Source organism: Leucoraja erinacea, chromosome 31, assembly GCF_028641065.1.
Source record: "Leucoraja erinacea ecotype New England chromosome 31, Leri_hhj_1, whole genome shotgun sequence".
In the NCBI taxonomy this organism is placed as follows: Eukaryota; Metazoa; Chordata; class Chondrichthyes; order Rajiformes; family Rajidae; genus Leucoraja; species Leucoraja erinaceus.
In genome coordinates this window covers 12,691,488-12,719,048 of record NC_073407.1, presented here as the reverse complement: position 1 = coordinate 12,719,048, position 27,561 = coordinate 12,691,488, and the positions used below count along the sequence as shown (strand labels likewise).

The window sequence follows — 27,561 nt, the reverse complement described above, 5'->3', positions numbered from 1 at the left end:
ATTTACTGTGGACAGTTATGGTTGATTCATTTTTTTTTAAGGTTTGCACAGAGATAAACCTGCTGTATGAAACCAACAACGAGACCGATATGTTCCCAGTACTTCGCTTTACTGAAGACATGAGGAGAAATTATTGTCACAATAAATGGGGTGTCTACCCCAATCCACAATGGTTAAAGATCCAATACTGGGGAGATGGTAATAATATTTTTATCAGCCTCATTATTTTGAGTGGAAGGAGTTATATCTAACCATGTTTATTATTATTGCAGATTTCAAAGCAGCAAGTAATATAATATTTTCTAATGGTGAATTGGATCCATGGGCAAATGGTGGTGTAAGTATCTGACTACACTCAATGCAGCACAAAACCAAAGATGGTGGAAAACTAACTGTTTTCTCCTCAAAACAGATTCTCAAAAACATGACTCCCACTGTGGTTGCTTATATTATAGAGGGAGGAGCACATCATCTCGACCTGCGGTAAGTGATGAAATACGCTTACAACCATTCTTTCAAGTCATCAGCTCCAATGCTTAATGATGCATGCAGCTGTTGGGTAACAGTAATTGGCAAGAAACTGGCCAGTGTTGATCCTCACTAAATTTAAAATGGTCATAATAACATTGCTTGATTACTATGAGTGATTCATATATGTAATTGTTTTCTTTCAGAGGATCTAATCCAGCTGATCCACAGTCAGTTACTACAATTCGTAAAAGAGAATCAAGTATCATCAAGGAATGGGTGAAAAACTATAAGCGTCCTTCTGTTTGACAAGTTGGATATGAGAAATGACAACATTAAACCAAAATCCACATGTACAAGAATAGGACATTTGTTACCTGCTGTTTGAAAAAAAAAATTATGAGACTTGGAAATGTATTAAACAAATGAATAATGTTGGAGAGACATAATTTTGTATTTGCATTGGTATTGAAGAAAATTTTATACAATAAATTTGAAAATATATAGAATTAACATTTACAATTTTTCTGGAAGGGAAAAAAAAAAAATCAAACAAGGTCACTTAATTATTAAAAATGTCAAACAGTACTTAACGGTTGTAGAGTAACAGTATTCAGGAATTATAAAAATCAAATCTGCTGCTGAAGTTAAAACCATTTTAGAGTACTGAAATTTCAGGAACAAGGCAAAAAAAGTACATTGAAAAATATTTTTCAGATAGCGACAGACAGAAATCTCAATTCTCGTAGTATTGGTGTAGGAATCTGAATTTGACCGATTCATCAATATTTGCCTGCAAGTTATTCTCAATAAAATACATGCAGGCAAACGTTTTGTACTTAAATATTTTAGGAGCCATTGCATTTAACGTGAATAATGTTCAATTTACCCAATTGACTACCAATTTAGATGCTGTTCAAGTGCAAAGTCACTGAGTGAATATCATTTTTCTTTTATATATGGCACTTTCATTGTCATGCTGCAATTAATGCTGTGAGACACTCAAGACATTGGATCTACTGCAAATTTGCACGTTAGCCAGAAAAATCCACCTAAAACAGCTTACTTTCACACGGCACAAAAATTATAAGTGGTGGGGCATTGCACCCGTGACTGTGTTCTACTGTGTGAGAAATACAACACTTTCCAAAAAGTATTACAAATAATTCAAAAGTGACAAAGATTGTGAGCAGCAACATTTGGTGCCGGTTACAATATCTAGAAATTTAACAAATATTGGTGCACTCCTGAAATGCTTCTAACTCCAGGTTTAAAGGCTGTTGTTTTTAAACTACAGTCCAATATATAAAATTGGACAATTCTGAATGAAATAATTGGAAAATTATGGCTCATTTCCTTGTTTTACTCATTTAAAAAAAACTCATTGCATCTCATTATTTAATTATTTAATCAGTAACAAATTAATAAAAGGTGCCTGAATCCTCCTATTCATTTCTCATATTGCAATATGATGAAAGCATTGCCAAAACGCTCATTCAACCGTTAAAAAAATGATCCTTTTAGGTTTGTTCCAAAGGACCACCTTGACACCAAGGATGCAAAAAACAAATTTATAATGTTGGTAGATGTATTTAAGATGCGAAGCACTAAGTGCTGGAGGAACCCAGGGGGTCAGGCAGCATCTGTGGAAGGAATGGACAGGCGGTATTTTGGATCGGTATCCTTCACATCTTATTTTAGATTCAATCAAGCTGTTGATTTGTTGCTGTAGCCTGAAGCAGAGAGAAATGCTAAACATTTTATTTACAGAAAAAAAAACCTAATCTACATGATGTTGAGATATGAGGATAAGGATATTTAATCATTCAACAAAATCTTTTCTGAGAAATGTAGTCTAATAGATCATATTTACCACTCTTCAAAATAAACCAGCAGCATTTATATGTACATATAGTTGGGACCCGCATTTATCCTAAAAGATATGTCACATGTATGTAATGCAAATATAATTTCACAACATATTTACATAAACATCAATATTTTGGACTGTAATGGTAACACATGAATAAATCAATTTTGAATAATCTATATTTAACCAACTATATAATTAACTTTCCTATTTACCAATATTTATAGGAATTTACCCGTCAATTCAGTCTTTATATCCATAAAATCTGCCCCATTTCTGGATTCAGGACATTTAATTTAAAAATACATAAAATATTTCTCTATTCGACTGAATTTGGCAGGAATGAATGAATGAACAATGGAGGCAACATCTGGTAAGCATCTTTTGTAATATACAAAACAAGTCAATTCAAGTGCAACTCGTATAATTGTTCCCTGGTTTGGAATATTTATGTTCACATTTTTTTCTCAACGCATCGCTGCAGCCATGGCCACTTCTTTGACACACCCCTGTGTAGCTCTGAACTTTCACAGTGATTAATGCAAATCTTCCACAGTGATCATCTCCAACTGACACCACAGATCCCACAACTAAGATGTACCATGTATCAAGACGAAACTCAAATCATTCCTACATTTATCAGGTTGTCCATATTGGAAGAATATGTGCTTCAGTGTTAAATATATATTTGTCCAGACTGATTAAGTTAAATTCATCAGAAAAAAGGAGGAAGAAATATTTCAATGTTTCTCCAAGGAAGAAGCTCTCCATTTTATCCCGAGGTTCAGGGTTCTCAGAACTCTGCACATTATTAATGGAAGTATAACCTCCAGTATCGACCTAAGATAAGGTAAAGCAATGCTATGAAAGGTATCTTAAAAACTAGCTCAATAAATTAACTAGCAATTATCATCCTTTAAAATGTCTTAAAACAAACTACTTTGTAAATTATAGTCACTTATTTAACATAAAACATGTAGAACAATCTTTTGTAATTTTGGTTGATTGGATAAACATGTCTCCCCTACCACACTTTAATCAATGTCATGGATATTTAATGTCCAGCTGAAGAGAGAGGTGTGCCTCAGTTTATCTTAAATAGAAAGCAGCAAAAACAGCCCATTTGTTGCTGTAAACAGCAATATGATCGGAGTAAACACTCAGCTCAGAGAAACCCGTGCACAATGATAGGGCATCACTAATGGAATGTCTGGATTTCATGTTTAACCATGCCTATGTGACCTTCAAAACATGCTGCCATTTCAGGCTGGAATCTTGGCAAATGTTAGCAGATTTACTGTTTTCCAATTTTAAATTCTATAGGGCCTGTCCCACTCGGCCGTCATTTACGCGACAGGCCGGTAGTGACTGACGGTCGCGCACTTCATCATGCGTCCGTACAACCGTCTGGAGCGGGTGACGTCATTTGAAGATAGACACAAAATGCAGGAGTAACTCAGCGGGACCGGCAGCATCTCTGGAGAGAAGGGATGGATGATGTTTCGGGTCGAGACTCTTCTTCAGTCTGAAGAAGGGTCTCGACCCGAAACGTCTCCCATTACTTCGCTCCAGAGATGCTGCTGGTCCCGCTGAGTTACTCTTGCATTTTGTGTCTATTTCCAATCGTCTTGGCCCCGCTCTGGGAGTAGGAGAGGGGGCGGATTTGGTTCCGCAACGGCCGTGAGCCCCAGGCCGAGCTAGGCGATCGCTTGCCTGCTTCTGCTGCTGTTGGAAGTGAGACGTTGCGCCGCACCAGGGTGTCCCACTTGACCGTCATTTACGCAACAGGCCAGTGGCGCGCGAAGATTTCGTGCAGAACGAAATCCTGGAGCGCCGCGAGATACCGCTCGCAACTCCACATTCCTCCACGCCACTCCATGGGCCCGTTCTGCGCTACCCACACGCTACCAGGTCGCGTAAATGGCGCGCAAATGACGGCCAAGTGGGACAGGCCCTTATGACTACATAAATGCAAGTCAGCTCCTTAAACTAAGAAAATACCATGCATCCAAACAGCAGAGAGGCAAAAGGCTGCACAAATGTTTGAGCCTTTACATTAGCAATGCAAACAACCACAGAAATGCATTAAAATGTATTAAGGCAAGAGCAAACCTTTAGGCTTATGTTCTCACTACTGAAACAAAATTAGCTAGGAGGAAAGATTGAAGAGGCTGGAACATTTTTGGAACCGAGGTGGCTGCCAAGAGACTGAACACATTCTGTCTTTGTCATCTGTTGATGTGCTGTTCACAAATCTAGGTGAGCCCTAGACTAATTAACATGGAACCACTGAAATCCAGTCCCAACCTTCAGGCCATTTCAATTGATTTTTTGAATACTGAAAACCAGTGATCAGTTTTGAAATTACACCGTACAGCTGTGTGAAGCCCAATAGAAAGGTATGAAATGCACTAGTGGTTGCAGATAGCTATCGATAGAGTGAAACAATAGTCAAATGAGCCATGTATTACAAACACTGGATAATTCACCATTAAAATGCATGGTTGATTGTATTAGAAAGTATGTACCCGTCGTAGAGGGACTGCAGTGAAGGTTAGCCGTACAAGGAAGTGAGTAAAGTAGGACCATATTTTCCAGACCTTTGAAGGGATGGCAGGACAGGGGATTGGATCTTAAAGGGTTTGATAAATGGGATGCAGGGAAGATGTTTCCCCTGGATGAGAAGTCTAGGACCACATGGAGGTGTTTCTAAATATACGGTTGGCGAATTGAGATTAGAAAGGTTTCTTCATTCAAAGGGTGTTGAGCTTTTGGAATAGGCTACCCTGCAGAACTGCAGAGGCTCCATCACTGGTCAATCAAAGCATTCAAGGAAACAGATAATGGGACTGGTGCTGTGAACTTACATTGATCCAGGATCTTGAATGGGAGAGTTAGACTGCCTGCTCATGTTCCTATTGTGTTCTTAGTGCACGTGTAAAGTATTTGGATGTGTTCATAGAGAGAGCTGTAACCTGCAGAACTGTGAACTCAGAGCTGGAAAATCGAATCACGCTGGGTTGCTCTTAAAATCGCTCAAGACATAGGATAATCAGCCTACGGCCCTGTTATGAAGAGATCTGAGTCAATTAACATGTTGGCTCAAGCCACAAGCTGAAATTCAGTTTATAGTTAGCTAACTTGCAGGAAGAATTTTAGGAAATTGCACCCATGCTGTGGAGAAATGCAGAAAAGTAGTATTTATTAATTATGGTAATTTACAGGTCAGTCATTTTAGGGGCCAAGGAATAGCTTAAACTTGTACAACCTTAAATCCTTCATTAAATAATACAATTAAATAATTCGTGTTTGTCCCAAAGAAGCATCACTTTCCCGCTACGCCTAGCACAACCCGCCCCCCCTTACACAGCCCACTTTACATTGCAGCTCATTCTAGGAATTTATTTATCTTGGTTTGAAGGGTTATGGCAGGGACAGGGGATTTTTATCTTAAATAGATTTGATAAATGCTGGATGCAAAGGGAGAAGATTCCCCTGGTAGAGAAGTCTAGGACAAGTATGGAGAAAGTTCTAAATATACGGTTGGCCCAATCCTTTCTCCAGAAAGATGCTTCTTCATTCAAAGGGTGTACTCTAGCTTTTGGAATAGGCTGACAAGCAGAATAAGAGGCTCCATTCCTGATCAGATTTTAAGCATTCATATGGTTTGGCTAATGGGAAGCAAATGTGCTGTGAACTTACATATTGATCCGATTCACTTTTCTTAAATCCCTAATATGCCAAGAACATCTTGAATGGGAGAGTTAGACTGCCTGCTCATGTTCCTATTGTGTTCTTAGTGCATGTGTAAAGTATTTGGATGTGTTCATAGAGAGAGCTGTAACCAAAGCAGAACTGTGAACTCAGAGCTGGAAGATTTGAATCAGTTTTGGGTTTGCTCTTAAAATCCCCATCAAGGTATTTCTTATCCCTAGGATAATCAGCTATACGGTAGAAAAGGCTTATGAAGAGTCTGAGTCAATTAACAAGGTTGGCTCAAGCCACAAGCTGAAATGAGAATTAATATGAGAAGCTAAAACTTGCAGGAAGAATTTTAGGAAATTGCACCCATGCTGTGGTACAAAATGCAGAAAACCAGTATTTATTAATTATGGTAATTTACAGGTCAGTCATTTTTAGGGGCCAAGGAACTTAAACTTGTACCAACCTTAAATTTTCATAATGATTAAATAATACAATTAATTTCTGGAATGGTGTTTGTCCCAAAACCAGTAGTCACTTAACATCGCTTATATTGCCTACCAACCAAACGCCCCCCCACTGGTCGCCACACAGCCCACTTTACATTGCAGCTCATTCTAGGAATTTAATTATCTTGGTTTGCAGGGTTATGTGAGCAAGATTTTTTTTTATTCGTATAGATTTCTTAATATATGGACTTAAAAAAAAAAAATCAAGAAGCATAGGTTATAACTGACAAGTATGATCAAAGGTCACTCAACCCGAAACGTACCAAAGGATTTGAATCTCTGCAGCTTCATCTTTCAAAATGTCCACACTTTTGAAGGATCATAAATCTAGCATTTTGTGTCACAATAAAAATAACTTGCATTCCTGATAGCAGATTTTATACAAGTTCAATATGGTTTCAGCTTATGGTTTACAGAAGCAAATGCGACTTCCGACAAAAGACATAGCTGACAATTCACTTTTCTTAAATCCCTGTAATATGCCAAGAAATGTATTTTATATCTTCCTCTTCTTCTTGCGCATGGCCTGCACAGCCTAAAGTTGTAAGACAACTAGTTCTGTTTGATATTTTATGTCTTAAAACCAAAGCACATATTACTTACCCGAGTATATTTGTTGAAGTTTTGAAAAATCTCCCAGCCCCATTCCTGGTATTTCTTATCCCTTGTAAATCTATACATGTAGAAAAGGCTTTCTACTGTCTCAGGCCTTAAAAGGTTGTGTCTGTCTGCAGGCTGTTGGAAAGATGAGAATTAATCTGAAAACAGCACATTCAAAGCGTAAACATTAAAATCTCATGCACATTACATCAAGGTACACAATTTTGAATACCAGGTCTTGCAACCAATAATTTAGATTGATATTTAGGCTAATGAAACAAGATACTAATATTCCAAAGCTGAAGTTCAAATTTTCATAATGAGTAACTAGATCACGTTGGGCATTTCTGGAATGGGTGAGCCATCAAATAAACCAGTAGTTAATTAACACCGCTTATATTTGTCAACCCAACCTGGGTTGCTCATCACTGGCACTGGTCGCCACTATAAAATATCTCCTGGTAAATTAACTTTAGCATTCTCACTTAGTTCTCTGTAAAATGTTGTTTTATATTCAAATCTATCTTATGGTCACTGTGTTAATATATGACTAAAAAAAAAATAATCAAATAATGCATAATTTATAAATTCACACATTCTGATCAATGAGACACTCAATCCCAGCAGTACCAAAGGATTTGAATATAGTGCAGCTTCATCTTTCAAAATGTACACACTTTTGAAGGATCATAAATATTAAAGTTTAAAACACAATAAAATTAATGTGCTGCGGCTAGCAGAGCCACTGCCCCATAGTTCCAGCTGTCCAGGTTCCATCAGCAGTCTGGTTTACAGGATCTCCCCGGCCATATTGGTTTCTTCCGACATCCTAAAGACTTACAAACTAGTAGGTTATTTACCACTGTAAATTTCCCCTAATGTATAGGTAAGTGGTATAATCAGAGGCGAGCTGTTGGAATGTGGGGAGAATAAAATGGAAGAGTAGGATTGGTGTAAACGGATACTTGATGATCAGCATAGGCTCAGTGGGCCAAAAGGGCTGTTTCCAAATTGTATTATAATAATCAGCTTTTCATTGTACCTACCTTAACTTCAACATCCTTGGCATTGTGTGGATTCAGATTGAAATACACAATCTCTGGGCTTAATCCAGTTTCAATCTGTGCATACATTTGATAGCAGGTTTCTATCAGTTCCTTGGCCAGTTTCATGTGATTGGCACTAAGCCCATGATGAACTCCTAAAGCTAGAGTCCCAGGAAGGAAACAAACCACCATACTGGCCAGCTAAGAAAAACATACAAAAGTAAAAATTTTCTGGACAATTCCGCATGCTTGCAACACACACACAATGTATCCTAAGGGGATGACCCATAGCAACTTCAAAAACACAACAGACACTGGGAAATCTGAAAACAAACAGCAGAAAAATCGGCTGGAGGGAATATTAGTGTCAATTAGCATGATGGAGGTCACAGGTAAAAAGGGCAAAAAGTAAAATGCTAGTTTAACCAAATCTTTAGCAGTATTTTGAATACCTCATCTGTTTCCTAACATCCCGCTCTTCCTTACTCCATTTTGCCCTGTCATTTAGCCCACAGATCTTTTTTGTTCTTCACCACCCTTCTTTTCATCCCATTAATTATATTTTAACTTTTTTGCAACTGCGATGGAGTTATCTTATCTTAAGGGATGAAAATTTAGGGGTAATATGTGATACTCAGAGAGTGGTAGCGGTGTGGAATGATCTTCCAGTGTAAGTGGTGGAGGCAGGTTCAAAAACCCATTTAAAAAATATTCTCTGCAACTGCATCATGTGATGAGAGGGAACAGAGGGTTATGGTATGACTTGCAAACAGAGCAAGACTATAGGGTGAAAAAAGTTTGTCATCACGTCACTTGTAGAATAGAGATGGCCTGTTATGACGTGCTGTAGAGTTAATACTTGTCTAGAGTTATCTTTAAATGTAGTGACCATCTCAGGTAGGGAATAACAAATTTCAACCATGTTCTGGGTTAAAAAAAAAATCCCCACTGACCCTCTTATCATTTACCTTATATCTATGCACATTGATTATAGGAATGTGGACACGTTTTTGACTTCTCCCTGCCACTTTCTCAATTGTGTACACCTCCATTAGGTTCCCTTCCAACCTCCACTGCTCCAAGGCAAGCAAACCCAGCACATCCAGTCTCGTCATAATTCAAACGCTCCATCCCAGGCAATAACCTGGTGAAATTCTTCTTCACCTTCTTTCCATATCGAGGAGACCAAAACTGCAAAGAATATCCTGGATGTGGCCTTACCAATGTTTTATAAAATGCTCAATATATTTCCCTCTAATGAAGTCCAACATCACATATGCTTTTTTTCTTACAACCACCCTACCTACCTGCTCTGCCACCTTCAATGTCTTTGAATTTGTAACATCTACCATGCTTTGTTCCTTAATATTCCATCGGGCCTTGCCATTCATGGAATATGCTACCCTTATTTGACTTTACATGCATCACTTTGCACTTATCAGGATTAAATTCCATCTGCATTGCTCTGCTCACCTTGCTGACTGATATCATGTGTAACCCATGTCCCTACCATCCTCACTATCAACATCACCAATATTTGACTTGTCTGCAAACTTACTAATCATAGCTCCTACATCCACATCTATCATCTATGTATACCAACAGTTAGGGTCCCAGTACCGATCCCAATGGTACAACACTGGTCACAGGCTTCTATTCACAAAACAACCCTTCACTATCACCCTCTGCCTCCAACCATCAAGTCAAATTTTGGATTCAATTTACCAAGTGGCTGAGTCGATCACAAATACAATTTGTGCACGCCCAATTTCAACAATTCAAGCATTAGTTGTAAATACTTCAATTGTATATCAGAAATCTGGGAATATTCTCATCTGCATAGATAAAGGTACAAAATGCATTGTTTTTCATGGTAGTTACTTACACATGTCTACCAACAAAAGCTACTCAGCAACATTAACAAGTTGGAACATGAAATGAAATCCAGATACGCATGGTAAATAAAACATTGTAGATCATTTTTCAAACTTTCCAAACTTAAATCAATATTCTGCAATCTCGGGTGCACAAGTACTCTAAAACCATGGTTGCAATGTTTTGTTAGCAAACTGCAAGCCAATCAATTTTTATTGAAGTAAAACTCGACATATTCTGTCACCTTGGTGATCTAAATCCACAAAGCATGGCTTGTTCTGAAAAAAATGCTACAAGCATTTAACAATGCAAACTCCTTTAAAAAGCAACAAAGAAACATATTTAAAACAAATGGATACAATTCTCAGAATCTGTAAGGTAGAATTACATCGCTGATTACGGAGCAAGCAAATCTGTGAAAGACTTGAGCAACGAATAAAACAAACTAGATCTCTTGAGTTGGAGGTTCTCCTTATCAATTTGGCTTGGATTCAACCTGTCCCATGAGTTAAAACAAAGAGACGTAGCTACTGGGCCAGGACTTGCTGCCTGTTTACTGGTTGCCCTCAACAATCAGAAACAATGCATTACAAAACAATCCATCTTAAAAATGTTTAGAGTGCTAAAATACTCAGGCAGCATCCATGGAGAGAGGATTATCGCAGTTTTACTGTACAAGGAAGATTTATGAGAAAATACGTTCTCATTACTTTGGTATATATTTTACCAACATCTGTCACTTTGTGTCATTAACTAATTTGCAATTAACATCTTAAAATGGTGCATGGTGAACAGAAATACCTTTGATAAACTTTTAATGTTGTATTTTTCTGTGTGATTGCTAGCTTGCTGGTAGTTACCCCTTCAGTTCAATGATCCTTCACTGACCTGAAACATTAACTGTTTTCTCCACTGCCTGCCTGCTGAGATTTCCAATACATTTTTATTTCAGATTTCATCAGCGATTTTTGACTCAATTTAAATGACCAATAACCCTCTCACAGCTGATCTTCCCCACATCAATGAAAGGACTCTTCCCTTCCTGTGCCTCAGCTTGTGGAGTTTTATTGGGCAAACCTCTGTTTACTCCTGTCATCGGCAAAAAGCTTGCACCCTGCCACTGGACTCCACCATCAGCCCAAAGGCAGATCACAGCCACCAATTCAGGGACTTGGCATTGCTTGGAAGTCCCAAACCTGAATCCAGTTAGGGAGGGGAGTCAGCATGGAACTGCCACCATTTCTCAGCATGTTTGCCTGCCGATGTTTTGTTTAGTTTAGAGACACAGCGCAGAAACAGGCCCTTCGGCCCACCAGGTCCGTGCCGACCAACAATCCCCGCACATTAACACCACCCACTAGGGACAATTTTAACATTCACCAAGCCAATTAACCTACAAACCTGTATGACTTTGGAGTGTGGGAGGAAACCGAAGATCTCGGAGAAAACCCACGCAGGTCACGGGGAGAACGTACAGACAGAACCCGTAGTCGGGATCGAACTCGGTTTTCGGCGATGCATTCATTCGCTGTAAGGCAGCAACTTTACCGCTGTGTCACCATGACAGCCCTAATGTTAAAGTTATCCCATCAGTGAACAGTTACAACCAAATAAATACATACAACTTGCAAAAGATCCTACACCCATTGTGCAGTGAAGCTCCAATAATCCAGCACACTCAAGACTGATGCCTGAGCAGCTAATATTCTAGACTATTGGGTGTTACTCGTTCAACATATTTTTAACATACTCCTCATGTATGTTTCACATTGGAACAGTCCCGCACAGGACCTGGCCCTTTGGCTCACAATATCTGAGCTGCACATGATGCTCCCCTCTAGTCTGTTTCCACCCCAGAGAAAAGGTTATGACTGTCTACCCTATTTATGTCTCTCATAATTTTATATACTTCTATCAAGTCTCCCCTCCACCTCTGATGTCCCAGCGAAAATCTCAACTTTGTCCAACCTCTCTTTATTTGATAATACTGTCTAATCCAGGAAATACTCTGTTAAACCCCTTCTGCATCCTCTCTAAACCTCCACATGCTTTTCTGCAACCAGAATTGCATTAAATGCTCCAAAGGTGACCAAGCCTACATTTTATAAAGCTGCAACATAACTCCTTGACTTTTATACCCAATGCCTCCATCAATGAAGGCAAGCATAACATACACCTTCTTTACTACTCTATCCACTTGTGTTGCCACTTTCAGGGAGTAATGAACATCTCTGAAGATCTTTCCTGGTCCGAGAACACTAATGCAATTATCAAGAAAGCTCATCAGCGCCTCTACTTCCTGAGAAGATTACGGAGAGTCGGTTTGTCAAGGAAGACTCTCTCTAACTTCTACAAGTGCACAGTAGAGAGCATGCTGACCGGTTGCATCGTGGCTTGGTTCGGCAATTTGAGCGCCCTGGAGAGGAAAAGACTACAAAAAGTAGTAAACACTGCCCAGTCCATCATCGGCTCTGACCTTCCTTCCATCGAGGGGATTTATCGCAGTCGCTGCCTCAAAAAGGCTGGCAGTATCATCAAAGACCCACATCATCCTGGCCACACACTCATCTCCCTGCTACCTTCAGGTAGAAGGTACAGGAGCCTGAAGACTGCAACAACCAGGTTCAGGAATAACTACTTCCCCACAGCCATCAGGCTATTAAATAATTCCATCAAAAGTTTCAACCTCCAAATATTTAACAACTACCCTTTACTTCAAAGTTATTTCAACAACACTTCTAACATTTCCTCGGAAGTGGTCATAACATCCCATTAGGATATTTATGCACGTTCAATTAACACGTTTCATCAACTCCCTAAATGCATACAGAACTCTATATACACTGTACATTTCCTTGATTATGCAAACAAGACCTGATGTTTAAATCATCATACCCACTATACTTTACCAGGCGGCAATAAGCATGCATAAAGTATGAGCATGAGTTGCTGCTGCTGCAGCCAACTGTCCCTCCTTCTTCTTGTGTATGGCGTGCACAGCCTAAAGTTGTAGGAAAACTTGTTCTATTTGATTGTGAAACATAGAAACATAGAAATTAGGTGCAGGAGTAGGCCATTCGGCCCTTCGAGCCTGCACCGCCATTCAATATGATCATGGCTGATCATCCAACTCAGTATCCCGTACCTGCCTTCTCTCCATACCCCCTGATCCCCTTAGCCACAAGGGCCACATCTAACTCCCTCTTAAATATAGCCAATGAACTGGCCTCAACTACCCTCTGTGGCAGAGAGTTCCAGAGATTCACCACTCTCTGTGTGAAAAAAGTTCTTCTCATCTCGGTTTTAAAGGATTTCCCCCTTATCCTTAAGCTGTGACCCCTTGTCCTGGACTTCCCTAACATCGGGAACAATCTTCCTGAATCTAGCCTTGTGAAGGTTGCAATCTCCCACCCCGCTTCCGGGGGAGGGTGAGGGGTGGGGTAAGTGGGAGAGAAGTGGAAGAGTGGGGAGGGAGGGGTAGGGGAGTGGTGGAAGAGGGACAGAGGGGTAGGGGGAAGGGAGCGAAGGGAGAGAGGGAATTCAATATAAAACATTACATAGACTATTATTCAAAAACTAAAATAAATAAACTTTTCCCCAATGTCTCACCCATTTGTGATAAATGTCAGTCACAAGAAGCTAACATAGCGCACTCTTTTGTTTTCTGTATAAAAATTCAAAAATTCTGGAAAGAAATATTTGAAATCTTCACAAAATTATTTAAAATAAAACTTGTACCAAAGCAGAATGGATCATTTTTGGAATATCGGGAGGTAACCCCAAATTAAATGTGTTTCCAAAGAACTTACTTAATTACGGGCTAATAATGGGAAAAAAGCTTATACTCAAATTTTGGAAAAATGCTCCAATACCAACAATAAAAATGTGGATTTCAAACCTGTTCGAAACACTACACTTGGAAGAGATGAGACTCCTCCTAGCAGGCAAAGCAGACCACTTCCAAAAGACGTGGTTTGCATTTACGGAACTATTACAAGCATAAGGTGCAATAGTAATTTAAAATATAAATGGTACCAGGATCTGGTAACGGGGGGTATAAAAATGCTAAAAAAAAATTTAAAAACCACGGTTGGTATATCCTTTTTTGCGGAGTTTTGTGTTACAATAGAGCGATTGTTTTTCCTTTTTTTTCTTTTATTTCTAGGGTCTTATTTCCTTTTACTTCCTTCTCTAACTTCTTCCCTAAGAGGCTTTCTTCTCCCAACACTTTCCTGCACCTTCACGATTCTTGCTCACTTTCCTTACTTCTTTTATTTCTACCTTTTTTAAAGCTCGAAAAACGAAGTGGTACAACAAAATGTAATAAGATATATGTGATGTGTATTACTGTAATTTACTGTACTTCTAATAAACATTTTAAAATAAATAAATAAATAAATAAAAATGCAATCAGGTTAGTGAGCCCTGATCTGCCACATTCAAAGCCATGCTCAGTGTCTCTAATTATCCCAGTATAATAAACTTCCCAGTAAACTAGGAAAGGTGAAAAGGTTGTGGCAACTATTTTCCTGGTGAAATAGATACTGAATTTGTGATTTCCGAATAGACAGATTGCACATTGTCGGAGTTTGACTGCATTATGCTCATGTACATGTTATAATTAAAGCAGTCCTTTGGTGACATATACCAAGCAGCCTTGCAATTCACTCCTTCTGACAACTCCATAACCATTTGATCCTCAAACAACAAGCATCATTCTATCCCTAATTCACTGTCATTTAAGAAAAGCTACTTACCATCTTTGGACTGAATTGATTATGGGACAATTCACCTACAAAGGTCAGTTTGTTTGGTTCTGATTTTCGAATTAAGTTCTTCGTGACCCCCTCTATAGCCTGTAGATAGTCTTCCAGCAAGCTGGCAATTAAACACAAAAATGTACATCGTTAAAAAAAAAAAAAAAAAAAATGAAATGATTCAATTTATTGTCATTGTCAGTGTACAGTACAGAGACAACGAAATGCATTTTTAGCATCTCCCTTGAAAGGGAGACACAGGGCGTCGCGGTGTGCCCGCGCCTGCCGCCGTACATTCCATTACAGGCAAAGGTGGGTGAAGTGTCTTGCCCAAGGACACAACGACAGTATGCACTCCAAGCGGGATTTGAACCGGCTACCTTCCGGTCGCCAGCCGAACTCTTAGCCCATTGTGCTATCTGTCGCCGAATAGCTTGTTAAAACATTTTCTGCTCACCATGCACCATTAAGATGTTATTGCAAATGGGTTAATGGCACAGATACTGGTAAAATAAATACTAATGTAACTAGAAATGATATCCTCAAAAATAATCTTCCTTGTGAAGTAAAATGCTGATAATCCAATATTTGATTGAAGATCGCCATAGTCCTGCGATAAGATCATGCTTTTGCCCAGAATGTGAGCGGAGGTTCAGAGTACAGGCCAGATCTGCTGCTACAACAAGGGCTTGGGGCCCAGAATACTGAAGGTGAGGAATGTGGTCAGAGCATGGGTCCAACGTGTTGGGCTAACCCCATTCCCATTAAACTCACTGGGTTCAATAGAAAACTTACTGCACTATTGTATATGTAAAATAAAACTTAAAATTATTATATTTGGTTATAATTTGGAGTACCAACGGTCCAGGAAGGAAAAGTACCAAGAGCGCAGTACTGCAGCAGGTAAGATGCAGCACATTTTATGTCAATAAAAAGCAATCGAGAGGGAAGAAGATGGAGAGAGGCCAGAGGCCGATTTTGAATACTCATAACCATTTTGAAATTTCGCACGAGATTGGAACTTATGCAAATTAGTCCAAATGTTGTTTCGCTAATTAGACAGGAAAGTTTAAGAAAAATGCTAAAAATTAAGAAGAAAATCCATGAAACTGCTTTGACCAGCAGTTCAAATTAAATTCATTTCAGAGTTGGTTAGTGCAAACTATGAAGTCTTTGCCAGACTAAATTCCACCAACACCTTGAAGGAAGAGCTTCACTGGATCGGAACCAGCTGCAGTTCCAACTGTGGTAAAAGCTCAGACAATCTAACTGAAGAAAACAGACTGGCAGATATCCTGAACTATTAGAGTGTACTTCCATTAATAGCTCAACACTCTTAATTCACTTAGATGCATTATGCTTTGATCATATATTTTTCAGTAACCAGAAGAGTAGAAAAGGACGTGTGAACCGAGGTCTCAAATAATAAAAAGGGGAGTGCAGCAAATATTACCCGATGAACCAGATGCCAAACCACCAGGACTTCTGAATAGACAGTGGATTAGCAGAGTTTTTCTACAGTTTAGTGGACTTTAGGGTGGCATAGTGACGCAGTGGTAGAGTTGCTGGCTTACAGCACCAGAGATCCGGGTTTGTTGCTTGTCTGTACGGAGTTTGTACGTTCTCCCTGAGACCTGCGTGGGTTTTCTCTGGGATCTTCGGTTTCCTCCCACACTCCAAAGACGTGCACATTTGGAGGTTAATTGGCATGGAATAATTGTAAATTGTCCCTAGTGTGTGTGTGGGATAGTGTTAATGCGTGGGGGACACTGGTCGGCGTAGACTCGGTGAGCTGAAGGGACTGTTTCCACGCTGTATCTCTAAGCTAAACTAGAAAAATTAGGATCAATCTTTTCTGATTAATTTATTTCTGTGATTTCAATAAAGAACAAATCAAGTTTGCATATTACTACTACAAGTTGCTCAATTTAAATTCAGCATTACTTACTCTGCCTCTTTCCTTCCTCCTTGGATCCACTGTTTAAGGAGATACTCATAGTAGCTGTCAGCCCTGGCACCAAGCGTATAGACACCAAGGTGGCTAAATTTTCCTGAGTTGGTGTTTATGAACATTGGCACCAATCCATCCTTCTTCCCCTCCAGTCTGTGAATTTGTTTCATTACATCATCTACCGCTGCCTGTTTAGGGTGGGGGAGGGGGGAAGAACTAAAAGTTATTAGGGAACTGATCAGCTGTTAAGATAAAAAGAGCACATTCTGTTGGAACTTATTTTTTACAAGTTCAAGTCCACAAAAGTCCAAATAGCTCCAGAGCCACTTAATCCAAACACATGGCAAGTCAGGGGACTCGGCAATGGCTTGGAACAGAATGAAAACAGCTGAGTCCCCATGTTCTGTCACAATGAGAGCGCTGGAAATGTGGAGTTGTGTGTAAATGAATTAAGGAATAAGTGAAAGGCAAACAACATTGTAAAATAAATCAAAAGTTAAAAATGGAAAACAAGATTTCCTGATTCAGATCCACAATTCTAATTAGTGCATTGAGTTGTAAACCCCGGTCAACGAAAATAAAAATAATTTGGGACTTGCACTACAACAAGTATGGTAGAGTTGCTGCCTTACAGAGCTAGAGACCCGGGTTCAATCCTAACTACGGCCGCTGCCTGGTGAGTTTATATGTTCTCGCTGTGACCACGTGGGTTTTCTCAGCGTGCTCTAATTTCCTCCCACACTCCAAAGATGTACAGGTTTGTAGGTTAATTGGCTTTGGTATGAATTGTGCATTGATCCTAGTGTGTGGGATAGTGCTACTGATACGAGGGGCCAAGTGGCCTGCTCCCATGTTCAAGAATTACTAGATTACATACTAATTTAAGTGAAGACTCAACAAAATTTTGACAATTAAAAATTTGCAATTGTACAACAAACATTAGTCAAAACTGAAGATGCAATAACACAATATTTTGAAATGCATTAATGTCAGAACAGACAAACCCCCAAGTATCAAGCGAAAGGATCGAAGGTCAAGAAACAGAACAACTTTCATGATTTGAGCATTTTCAGACTTTAAAATCAATTTCAGTAAACTAATGGAAACAAGCAGTTTACCGTACCTGGTACTTATCTTTTTTGGTGAGGCGGCTCAGCTCCCGAAACTCGAGCTGAATGCTGGTCACCTCTGCCACAGTACTGTCAGAGGTCCAGCGGGGAGGATGAGCAGTTCCAAGGCCAATGTTCACGTCAGAATACGGAATCTTGGACGGAGTATTGAAGGCTGGCATCAGACGATCCCCCAGCTCACTCTATTCACACAGATAGCAACAACATAAAGTGTACATTATGCAGAGCAAAACATTTACAAAGTGTCAAGCACATTTACAGAAGATGTCACGATTCTCAAACTTTTAAATCAAGAAAATATTCATTTAATTTTTGATGTATTGCACAGGAATAGGTTCTTCAGCCCATGTTATCTTATGCCGAACATGATGCCAAATTAAACTAATTCCTCTGCCTGCACATATCCATATCCCTCCATCCCCTGCATATCCATGTGCCGATCCAAAAGCCTCTTAAACACCATTGTCGTATCTACTTCCACTACTGGCACCGTGTTCCAGATCCCTACCAATGTCTACAAAAACTTGCCATGCATAGCTTCACTCTATCACTTTCTGACCCAAAAGCTATTACCTCTCGTCTTTGATATTTCAATCCAGGGAGAGAGATTGGCCCTCATTTATTACCCACATAAAATTATAAACATATCAGGTCTCCCCTCTGCCACCCATGCTCCAGAGAAAAACAGGAAGTCAAATCTTTGTCACTACTTGGTACTTTTCAAACAAATGTCTCCTCAAGTACAAGTACTATAGGAGGGCACTGAAGTCAGCAATCAGGATGGCAAAAGGTGACATGGAATGGTGCTGGCAGGCAAGGTGAAAGGAAAATCCCCAAAGATTCTACAGGGTATATGAAGAGTAAAACGATGGCTTGAGTAGGAACTCAAGAGGCAACTTTTTCACTCAGGGAGTGATAGCTACATGTAACGAGTGGCCAGAGGAAGCAGTTGAGGCACTAACGACATTTAAAAGACATTTGGAGTGAAATGATTTGGAGGGATAGGGGCCCAAACATGGACAAATGGGACTAGCACAGATGTAGCATCTTGGTTGCAATGGATGGTTTTCACACAGAGAGTGGTGAATCTCTGGAACTCTCTGCCACAGAGGGTAGTTGAGGCCAGTTCATTGGCTATATTTAAGAGGGAGTTAGATGTGGCCCTTGTGGCCAAGGGGATCAGAGGGTATGGAGAGAAGGCAGGTACGGGATACTGAGTTGGATGATCAGCCATGATCATATTGAATGGCGGTGCAGGCTCGAAGGGCCGAATGGCCTACTCCTGCACCTAATTTCTATGTTTCTATGATGACTTGGGCCGAATGGCCTGTTTCCGTGCTGTATCACTGAGCTAACCCCATTTGCTAATGTTTGGCCCTTATCCCTCTCATCTTGCCCTATTCATGAACCTGTCCCAACATCTTGTAAAAATAGTAATTAAACCTATCTCAACCACTTCCTCTGCAAGCTTATGCCATATACCCTCATTCCATCCTCAGTGGAAAAAACTACTTCTCAGGTCCCCTTGAAATCTTTCCGTTCTCATCTTAAATCTATGCCCTCCAGTTTTAGGCTCCCCTACCCTGGGTAAAAGATTAGCCATCCACCTTTTTAATACCCATCATGATTTCATAAACCTCGACAGGGTCACCCCTCAGCTTATTTTGCTCCAGAGAAAAAAAAAACTAGCCCACCCATTCTCTCCTCAAAATTCAAGCTCTCCAGTCCCCAGTAACATCCATATGAATCTGTTCTGCACCCATTATAGTTTAATCATATCCTTCCTATAGTACGGCAAGCAGAACCATCCATAATATTCCAGATGCAGTCTCACCAACATCTTGTATAGCTGTAACATGATCTTCCAACTCTTGTGCTCAATGCTCCATTCAATGAAGGTAAGCAGGCCAAATGCCACCTTCACCACCTAGTCACCACCTACAGGAAACTATGTACTTGCATCCCTCGATCTCTCTGGTCTACAGCACTCCCAGGACCCTGTCATTCACTGTGTATGTCCTGCCCCAATGTCCTAAAATCATCAGTTCACATTTGCCCGAGTTGAATTCAATCTGAAGAACGTTTTTTTTTTAAACACAGGGTGAAGAATATCCAGAATGCGCTGCCCGAGAAGGCAATAGAGAGATACAATTACAATGTTTAAAAAGCATCTGGACTGATACATGTACGGGAAAGGAGCAATGGGATACGGGATTAATGCAGGTGAATGGGATAGGCACAAAGAGAATGCATGAGGCAGGCAGAAGGGCCTGGTTCTGTGCTGGACGACTCTATGACTCCCAGCACAACACAGAGAAATACCGTGTTTCCCTCCCACCCAAAGGTAATTGCATCTCATATCAGACAAGGCAGAAACCACAAAGTGTCAGAGTAGGGGAATCAAGGATCAGAGGACATAGGTTCAAGGTGAAGGGGAAAAACTTAATAGGAATCCAAGGGGTAACTTTTTCACACACGTGTATGGAACAAGCTGCCAGAGGAGGTAGTTGAGGCTGGGACTCTCCCATCATCTAAAAAACAGTTGGATAGTTTTATGGATAGGACAGGTTTGGAGGGTTATGGACCAAGCGCAGGCAAGTGGGACTAGGGTAGCTGGAACATTGTTGGCTGGTGTGGGCGAGTTGGGCCGAAGGGCCTGTTTCCACACTTTATTACTCTACGACTATGATCGGGGCATGTCGTCCCCAGATAGTGCAGGTACCTAGTACAAGTAGAGCCAGGCAGAGATGCTCCTCCGGTGACACAGCGTGCCTACCCTGTGACACAGCGTGGTGTCGTGAATCCAATACTTTTACACATTTTCACTTAACATTAGGAACTGCACAAACGCAGACCATGGCTATTATTAGTTCTTTTAATGTCAAACACAAGTATATGAATGGCTTCATAATGAGCTAAATTACAGAGGTAAAACCCCTTACTGCTTTATCCAGGAAGACTTGATCTCCAGTTAGATTGTACACGCTGAGTAATCCACCGAGAATACGAATTGTCGTCTCAAACAAATTCACATCCACGCTTTTACCAAGATTCAATTCATCAATCACCCATTTCTTGGCTTCTTCAAATTCTAAAAATCAGAAAATAATTACGTCAAAATCTGATTCCGAGGAAAGAACAATAAAGTTATGAGAAGCAGCAAACGTAGTAAGATTTGAAATCTGGTACAGGGTAACCATGAGAATGCTCAACCTAAAATGCTTTTATAGAACTCCAAAAGCAATCTCCCACCTCAACCACACGCGAGTCTCGAAATGTCATTTGATCTTAATTGGCAACAACCTAATTTTTGGGATGGAGAAAGCACATGTAGACTCCCCTGTGAAAGATCAGATGCACGACATTTCCATCTTACAGCAAAGGACAACAGCATCAATGTTAAGCAATTCATCAGTCACCTTGTTTTTGGCCTAAAATCCACATGGTGTCCAGGGCATCAATCAGCGTCAGTCCTAAGCCGAACCATTCACTGTAGGTCTTAGAAATCGGCTTCAGTTCGTCATGACCCCAGGCGTACTGTTTGTATCCTTTCCACGCATGCTGGAATGCTTCTATCACTGCCATCTGCTGCTTGTTTACAGTGGCTGCAAGTGAACAGAACCAAATGAGGCTGCAGCAACATTAATTATTAATATACCAAATTAAAATGACTCCAAAGGCAGAGGTTCAAACTGGGCAGATTATTTTCCCCAAACTTGCTGTCTATCCAGGCCACCGTGCTCTCCTAATTAATGGGTTCTACTATGGCTGGTGATTTTCCATTACCTCAGCTTCAGGTTCATCAAGCTCAATCATGTTCTCCAGGTGACCACATTCACATTCACTTCTTGGCAAAAGTCCTCCAACAGTCATCAGAAGGCAAAATTAATTTACTGTCATTCTCCTTGATCCTGGTTACATTTTAAATCTGCACAAGCATCAGACTAAGGTGAGGATATGCATTTATGAAATGTTTACACGTCACAGCTGGGATATAAAAGCAGAATTGAACTGGCAATAAAAATAAACTTTCTTTTAGAAAACTGAGAAAATAGTATGGAACAGGAAGTGGTACTGAATATTTAAAGGGTCACAGAAGGCCTTTACAAATATCTAAGGTACAACACTCTGGGAAGAAAAATGAGGTGACGTATGTGGTCCTTCAATTCAAATAACCAAGGCACCCGATAGCTTTTGATGGGTTGAAATACTCAACATGTCCAAACAATGTAAACATCAGTGTTAAACAAGGTGCGGTCTTGGCTCAGAACACAACACCCACTTAAGTAAGTAGGTGCTACACCCGGCTCCCTTAAGGTCTGTATTTTGGAAGATTGTTCTTATCTGATGGAGGGCGTGGGGATAGAATAGTCTACACAATAGAATAAAACTGTCTACAGTGGCCATTTCCTTGTCATTTATTGCCTGATTTAACTCAGCTCTTCTCAACATTGGTGCGATTCAATAGGGCTTCTCGACTCCTCTTGTTATAAAGGCCAACATGCCATTCGCTTTCTTCACTGCCTGATGTACCTGCATGCTTACTTTCATAGACTGATGAACAAGGACCCCCAGATCCCATTGTACTTCCCCTTTTCCCAACTTGACACCATTTAGATAGTAATCGGCATACCTAATTTTGATACCAAAGTGGATATGTCATCTGCAAATTTGCTAATGTTACTTTGAACCCCTTCATCCAAATCATTGATGTATATTGTAAATAGCTGCGGTCCCAGCACCGAGCCTTGCGGTACCCCACTAGTCACTGCCTGCCATTCTGAAAGGGACCCGTTAATCCCTAATCTTTGTTTCCTGTCTGCCAACCAATTTTCTATCCATGTCAGCACTACCCCCAATACCACGTGCCCTAATTTTGCCCACTAATCTCCTATGTGGGACCTTATCAAATGCTTTCTGAAAGTCCAGGTACACTACATCCACTGTCTCTCCCTTGTACATTTTCCTAGTTACATCCTCAAAAAATTCCAGAAGATTATTCAAGCATGATTTCCCCTTCATAAATCCATGATGACTCGGACCGATCCCGTTACTGCTTTCCAAATGTGCGGCTATTTCATCTTTTATAATTGATTCCAGGAGAACATACAAACTCCACACAGCTAGCAACGATAGTCAGGATCGAACCCGGGTTTCTGGCGCTGTGAGGCAGCAGTTCTACTGCTGCGACTTGCCTGGCTTCAATTTCCTAGTTACCTGCTATACCTCAAACTGCAGGGTGCAGCCATTGAAGGGTTAAAAAAAAAATGGACTAACACGAGTACCCCTTACATGGCCATGCTACCTGTTTCTTTGGTGTTTACTTTTTCATGCAACACTGGCTTCTCCTCTTTCTTTGAATCGGGTGGAGCTGCAGTAACCAATTCAGGTGCGATCTCCATTCCACGCCAACTGCAAGTGCAAACATCACAATTATTGCTGTTCCCTTTATGCAAGAGAATGCCAGCCAGGGATAAAACTGACACAGGACAGAGTAAAGCAGGTTAAACCCCAGTGTATTCCATTCAAACATCTTTTAAAACGCTGTTGCACATTTGTTTCATAATTGTGATTATGTTGTAGAATGGTAGAAATCATGTCATGTTTTTCTATTTAATTTAACTAACTTGTCAGATTGATGCAGTAAATGGATGTAATGCAAAACTGGCCACTGTCATACTGCATGGAAACAGGCCCTATTGATCCATCATGCCCTTTGATCCAACATGCCCATGCTGCCCAAGATGCCCCATCTACACTCGTCCCAGCTGCCTGCATTTGGCCCATATTCTGCTAAGCTTTCCTATCCATGTCACTGTCCAAATGTATTTTTAAATGTTGTCATGGTACCTACTGCAACTACCTCCACTGGCAACTTGTTCCATATACTCTGTGTGAAAATATTGCCCCTCTCACCTTAAACCTATGTCCTCTAGTTCTCGATTCCCCTACTCTGGGTAAGAGAGTCAGGGCGTTTACTCTATCTATTCCCCACATGATGTTATACACCTCATGATCTTGTAAAGATCACCCCTCACCCTCCTGCGCTCCAAGGAATAAAGTCCTTGTAGTTATGCCGTCAAGATTCAGTGACTGGAACATCAGTGGATTTACTACTGTACCATAACCAGACAATGCGGATGCTACTCCGGCAGATCCTGTTCAGTGTGGGAACTTGAGGACACTCGAGTGTCCCCTGGTTAATATTGGTGTAGATTTTAGAACAGCAAAACCATCAGTAATCATATTTATTCAACCATGACAAATACAGGAGCTTCTGTCGGTCACCCTGCACAGTCAAACGTTGACATCCTCCTCAGGATGTACTGTTCTGCCAGCATCATAATTTGGCATCTTCAGAATAGTGAACTCTCAAAAGCCATTCTTGATGCAAACAGAAAGAAAAACAAAAATGACCAAAAATTATACATTTCTTTATCGAAGGTAGACACAAAATGCTGGAGTAACTCAGAGGGACAGGCAGTATCTCTGGAGTGACGTTAAGGGTCGAGACCCTTCTTCACACACAAAACATCGCCTTCTCTCCGGTAATGCTGCCTGTCCCGTTGAGTTACTCCAGCATTTCGTGTTTATCTTCGATATAAACCAGCATCTGCAGTTCCTTCCTACACGTTACATCATCTGTTGTGCAAATAAGATTCAATGACTTATTATCCCAGAATTTCTGTTCATCAAACTTGCTGGCCCTGACAAAACTAAACTATAAGCCCCTCGATTATTTAAAAGCTGTGCACTTCCTAAATTATACATTTTCGTTTTTAAAAATGTTATTGCTGTTTTAATTTGTTCCCTAATGTATTGAGCCTGTTCTAATCGGTGTTGCTCTAAGTGTTAACAAATACTCCCCATGCTTGTTTACACACTGCTGTGAGAGAGCAGAGATCCGGAGGCATTGACTAAAGGCAGACACGAACAATGGTTGTGAGTGGCTTTCTTCAAGTGTGCAGCATTGCCTTGCCACGTGCCTTCAAAACTGGCCCTGTGGGTATAGCACACGGCATTAGTTACAGAGGCTGAAGCTCCAGAGTTACTATGTGAAAACCTGAGAATTGATGTTCTGGAGAAAAGCCCGCAATCTCCAAAAAGAACCACACAGGTCGAGAAGACACATCTTGTCTTCAGGTCTCAAAGCATTGAATATAAAAGATGGGAGGTTATTGGCTTCAGTAAAGATTGTAAATTGTTCCCAGTGTGTAGGATAGTGTAAGTGTCCAGGGATCGCTGGCAGGCCAGGATTCGGTGGGCTAAAGGACCTGTTTTTGCACTATATATCCAAACTAAACTACAGAGAATACACAAGGCTGGAAGATGGCCAGCAAATGAGACCGATGCAGGTACTGGAGGAAATATCCCCTCCCCCACGGAAGCCACTGAGCCCTGGATCACCTACAGCAGACACCTCATTGGAAAATTATCAATTTTGTATCCACAAAATCCTCTAACTTCATTGGAAGGATAAGCAAACCAATGCTTAGTTTGGTTTATTATTGTCACATGTAGAGTGAAAAGCTGTTTTGTTGCGTGCTATCCAGTCAGTGAAAAGACTACACATGACTACAATCAAGCCGTCCACAGTGTACAGATACAGGTTAAAGAGAATAACGCTTAGTTCAAGGTAAAGTCCATAAAGTCCAAGTCTGAAGGTCTCCAATGAGGTAGATGGTAGGTCATGGCCACTCTCTAGTTGGTGCTCGGATGGGTCAGTTGCCTGATAACAGCTGGGAAAAAACTGTCCCTGAACCTGAAGGTGTGTGTTTTCACACTTCTGTACCTCTTGTCTGTTGGGAGTGGGGAGAAGAGGGAGTGACCGGGGTGAGACTCGTCCTTGATTATGCTGGTGGCCTTGGAATGTCAGTATATTCTCCCAGTGCCTCAATACTCCTAGAGTATTGAGGCACTACATTAGGCGGGTTGTGCATTCATATACTCAATTCCAGACCTCCAACTGCCAAAAGGGATTCTGTTTCAAGCCCTGTCATGGGAGGAGATTACCAGATGGAGGGGGGAGTGTTCAAAGTCTCCATGAAGAACTGCAACATCTCTGTAGTGGCCATTTGGCCTGTTTTGCATGTCACTGATGGTGGCATGTGCCTTTAAATTTTAGACGACCCGTTATATTGTGGGTGGGATTTATGAGGTATTTATGGGCGTGTTTTGGGCTATGTAGCCTGCACAGAAGTTTAGGTTTTAATGCAGTTTGGAGCGAGCAGGGGGAAGGTTAACCCTTCGGCCATGCGAGTTCCAAAGGAGATCGTGCCAGTGTTACCGGGACACGAGGAGTTTTCAAATGTTTAAAGTAATAAGCTGGAGTTCGATGAAGATTGCAGTAACGTCAGAAGAAGTTTGGATGTATCTTACTGTTTTCTATCAACAATAAAGCATTTATTCATCAAAAGACTGTGTTTTTAAGCCATATCTGTGAAGAAGCTCTGAAGGTCTCTGTGAGCCAGCTCGCATGCGTATCGAAGATATTCCCCTTACCATGCTCATAAAGGCGGCTAGGGAGTTAATTTCTCAAAAGATATGAAAATCTGCCGCACCAATCTATACTGACATCTGGAAATCACTGGTCCACAGCCACTCACAGTGGAAGCACAGCATTTGGGATATTGAGGTGAACCTCGAGATCGTGCATTGGGAGGTTCATTATACAAAGTGCCCATCCTCCTCAAATATCTGCTCCATCTGCACAAGTGACATTTGCATCGCAAAATGAACGAGTCCACTGCCACAATTCAGACTACAACGTACCATTCAAATGCTCACATATACACAACTGATAGGATGTCAAATGTTGCTCATGTCTAAATAACAAGGTGACTTTTAACCCCAAAGCATACTCATGCTATAACAAATACAATACTAGACCAAGTACAGACCCGTTGGGGCTGTCCCCCCCCCTTGTGGTTGTGGGGGGGGGGGGGGGTGGCATGTAGCGTCACACACACACTAACTATCCCCCCCCCCACCCCCCCCGCTCTCACGCTAATTACCCCCCTTGATATTATATTAATTTGCTCCTTTTACCCCATAAACAACCTATCTACTGACGCATAGCCCCCAACTTGCAGTCACACCTAGCGAGGTGGGGGGTGGGGGGGTAGAGAGTGAGGGCAGAGAGAGAAGGGGCAGAGACAGGGAGAGAGACAGAGACGCAGAGAGAGGGGGGCAAGAGGGAGGGGGGGGAGGAGAGGAGGAGAAGAGGGAGGGTGGGTGAGGGGGAAAAGGTGGGGGAGGAGAAAGAGAGGGTGAGAGAGAGGGGGTGCTGAGAGGGGGGTGAGGGGGGAGAGGTGGGGAGCAGGGAGGGGGAGGAGGGTAGGGTGGGAGGGGGGGGGGAGGGAAGAGGGTAGGGGGTGTGGAGGGGAGGGGGTTTAGGAGAGGGAGGGAGGGAGGGAGGGATGGAGGGGAGGAGAGGGGGGGAGGAGAGGGGGGGGAGGAGAGGGGGGGGAAGGAGAGAGGGGGGGAAGGAGAGGGGGGGGGGGGGGGAAGGAGAGGGGGGGGGGAAGGAGAGGGGGGGAAGGAGAGGGGGGGGGGAGAGGGGGGAAGGAGAAGGGGAGGAGAGGGGGGGAGGAGAGGGGGGGAAGGAGAGGGGGGGGGGGAGAGGGGGGGGGGGGAGAGGAGGGGAAGGAGAG

General features: G+C 41.3%; 2 protein-coding genes across 2 annotated transcripts in view; one reads left to right on the top strand and one right to left on the bottom strand.

Annotated features, from left to right (window-relative positions):
• LOC129711931 (uncharacterized) overlaps window positions 1-808 on the top strand; it is a 54,771-nt gene extending 53,963 nt beyond the window's left edge. Inside the window, exons 9-12 of the mRNA XM_055659957.1 lie at window positions 42-198; window positions 273-337; window positions 413-483; window positions 675-808. Of these exons, the coding sequence (XP_055515932.1) occupies window positions 42-198; window positions 273-337; window positions 413-483; window positions 675-777 (396 nt within the window). The 3' untranslated portion in view covers window positions 778-808. The remainder of the gene's footprint in view (window positions 1-41; window positions 199-272; window positions 338-412; window positions 484-674) is intronic.
• A 95-nt stretch (window positions 809-903) lies between these two features.
• Window positions 904-27,561, bottom strand: part of man1b1b (mannosidase, alpha, class 1B, member 1b) — a 40,404-nt gene continuing 13,746 nt past the window's right edge. Inside the window, exons 5-14 of the mRNA XM_055659960.1 lie at window positions 23,214-23,320; window positions 21,328-21,513; window positions 20,851-20,999; window positions 17,902-18,090; window positions 16,776-16,966; window positions 14,828-14,948; window positions 14,739-14,740; window positions 8,196-8,388; window positions 7,153-7,284; window positions 904-3,178 (exon numbers count right to left, since the gene is read on the bottom strand). Coding sequence (XP_055515935.1) covers window positions 2,978-3,178; window positions 7,153-7,284; window positions 8,196-8,388; window positions 14,739-14,740; window positions 14,828-14,948; window positions 16,776-16,966; window positions 17,902-18,090; window positions 20,851-20,999; window positions 21,328-21,513; window positions 23,214-23,320 — 1,471 coding nt within the window. The 3' untranslated portion in view covers window positions 904-2,977. The remainder of the gene's footprint in view (window positions 3,179-7,152; window positions 7,285-8,195; window positions 8,389-14,738; window positions 14,741-14,827; window positions 14,949-16,775; window positions 16,967-17,901; window positions 18,091-20,850; window positions 21,000-21,327; window positions 21,514-23,213; window positions 23,321-27,561) is intronic.